General features: G+C 41.3%; 2 protein-coding genes across 2 annotated transcripts in view; both read left to right on the top strand.

The window, feature by feature from the left end:
* Window positions 1–1,631, top strand: part of LOC138004953 (uncharacterized) — a 1,838-nt gene extending 207 nt beyond the window's left edge. The window contains exons 1-2 of the mRNA XM_068851246.1: window positions 1–34; window positions 457–1,631. The exon at window positions 1–34 is cut by the window's left edge and continues 207 nt beyond it. Coding sequence (XP_068707347.1) covers window positions 1–34; window positions 457–1,631 — 1,209 coding nt within the window. The remainder of the gene's footprint in view (window positions 35–456) is intronic.
* A 12-nt stretch (window positions 1,632–1,643) lies between these two features.
* Window positions 1,644–2,500, top strand: part of LOC138004952 (uncharacterized) — a 1,881-nt gene continuing 1,024 nt past the window's right edge. The window contains exon 1 of the mRNA XM_068851245.1: window positions 1,644–2,500. This exon is cut by the window's right edge and continues 1,024 nt beyond it. Within this exon, the coding sequence (XP_068707346.1) occupies window positions 1,644–2,500 (857 nt within the window).

Here is a 2,500-nt window from a genome sequence, read left to right as displayed (position 1 = left end):
AAGGAACTGGAGAAAGAAATAGAACTTGATTCTGGTGAGTTTTGTGAGCACGTTTACAGTATTTTGGCGAAAATCGATTTGATTTTTTTGAAAGGGAAACATGGCGAACACACACAGGCCCATGCGACAAATCAGGAAAATATTAGTACCAGAAATACCGAACGCAAAAGTGAAACTACCTAAACTCGAACTCAAATCCTTTTCGGGAAATTATCAAGAATGGCAGGGTTTCTGGGACACATTTCCATCTGCTGTCGATGGAAATACTGGCATCTCGGCCATTGAAATATTCACCTATCTGAAGAGTTGTGTAACAAGCAATGCTGAATCCGCAATTGCTGGACTGCCTCTGACCGCAGACAATTATAAAGTAGCCATTGACATTCTTAAGGGCCGATTTGGTAAACCGCAGTTGCTGATATCAAATTATATGGATGCCTTATTCTGTCAATTCAGTGCATGAAACAAAGAGATTACGTGAATTGTTTGACAAGATTAAAATCAACATTCGAGGTTTGAATGCATTAGGAGTTGAATCACGGTCCTTTGGGAATTTATTGGTCCCAGTCGTGATGGAAAAAATCCCCTCAGAGTTACGGTTGGTTGTAAGCCGTAAGTTTGGCAGTGAGGAATCATGGAATCTTGATGCCTTGTTGAGTGCACTGAAAACTGAGTTGGAAGCCAGGGAAAGATGTACTGCAATGAAAACAAGTGGTGCAAATGCCAATACACCCAGGTTTGAACAGTACAGATCAAGAAGCAAACAACCCCATTCTGCCTCTGCCCTTTATACAGGCAGTGAGGAATTTACTCAACAATGTGTTTTTTGCAAGAAGAATCACAAATCCATTAACTGCATGACCATCACTGAACCGAAAGCTAGGAAAACAATACTGAGACGAAATGGCAGGTGTTTTGTGTGCCTGAAGGGTGGCCATATCTCCACAAATTGTCCGTCAAAGGCAAAATGCTTTAACTGTGAAGGTAGACACCATGTAACCATTTGTGAAAGAATAAGGAACGTTCCAGCATCCAGGAATGTAGTTAGTGATGAGGCAACACCACATGGATCTGGATCATCTCAAGATAGGAGCAGAGAAGCTGGAACTTTAGCAATGCACGTTAGCAACAATGCCAACTCTGTGTTGTTACAGGTAGCCCAAGCCTTTGTTTGCAGACCAGATAACCAACAACTTGGATTGAATGCCCATATGATATTTGATTCCTGTAGCCAGAGATCATACATAACCAGTAGGGCATGTGAACAATTGAACCTACCAACCATTGGTAAGGAGACACTTTTGATCAAAACATTTGGAGATAACTCAGCCTCTGTGAAGGAATGTGATGTTGTGCAATTGTGTGTCAGAACATTGGATGAAATGAATGTGTATACCACCTCATATGTTGTACCAGTAATTTGCAGCCCAGTGTCCAATCAACGGTCTCGAACCACGTTGGAATGCTACCCCTACTTGCAGGGTCTACAACTTGCATGTGATACAAGTGATTCTGTCAGTGTTGATGTGCTGATAGGAGCAGATTATTACTGGTCGTTCTTTACTGGGAACATCATTAAAGGAGATCCCTATGGACCAGTAGCCCTTGAAACCAATTTAGGTTGGGTTTGATCAGGACCAACTATGTGCTCAACATTGACAAGGTCATGCACTGTGAATCTGAGTTCCACGCATGTGTTAAAGATAGAGTCCACAGAGATAAGTGATATGAAGGATGATCTGCAGAAATTTTGGGACTTAGAAACTTTGGGCATTAAGGAACATGAAACTTCAGTCTATGACAAGTTTTCAAATGACATCACATTTACTGGAAAGAGATACCAGGTCAAGTTACCATTCAAGGATAATCACCCGATGTTACCAGACAATTATACAGTGGCATTGCGTAGACTGACAACAACAGTCAAGAAGCTCAAGAACCAACCAGAAATTCTGAAGCAGTATGATGGTGTGATTAGAGAGCAACTGCACAGTGGTGTGGTTGAAATGGTACTACAAGATCAAATACCACCGCCTGGAGATGTTCACTATCTTCCACACAGGACAGTAGTGAGACTTGACAGAGATACAACTAAGGTGAGAGTTGTATACGATGCCTCATCTAAAGTGTTTGGGCCTAGTTTAAATGACTGTCTGCACATTGGACCTTCCCTTAATTCCTTGTTATTTGACATTTTGCTGAGTTTCAGAGTCCATGAAGTTGCCCTAACTGCAGACATTGAGAAGGCATTTTTGAACATTGAAATTGATCCTGAACACAGTGACTTTGTGAGATTTTTATGGTTTGAAGATCCGAATAAGGAAAGTCCAGAAGTCATGGTACTACGTTTTGCAAGTGTGGTATTTGGTGTAAACTCAAGTCCTTTCATTCTAAATGCCACAATCAGACACCATTTGAACACATGTTTGCCAGTGGACAGTGCACTTGCAAGAGAGCTGTTGAAGTCTTTATATGTTGATGACTATGTGTCTGGAAATGG

This window comes from Montipora foliosa, chromosome 6 (assembly GCF_036669935.1).
Source record: "Montipora foliosa isolate CH-2021 chromosome 6, ASM3666993v2, whole genome shotgun sequence".
Taxonomy (NCBI): domain Eukaryota; kingdom Metazoa; phylum Cnidaria; class Anthozoa; order Scleractinia; family Acroporidae; genus Montipora; species Montipora foliosa.
Note: the sequence above shows the minus strand (reverse complement) of the source record. Positions and strands in the feature narration are given on the sequence as shown.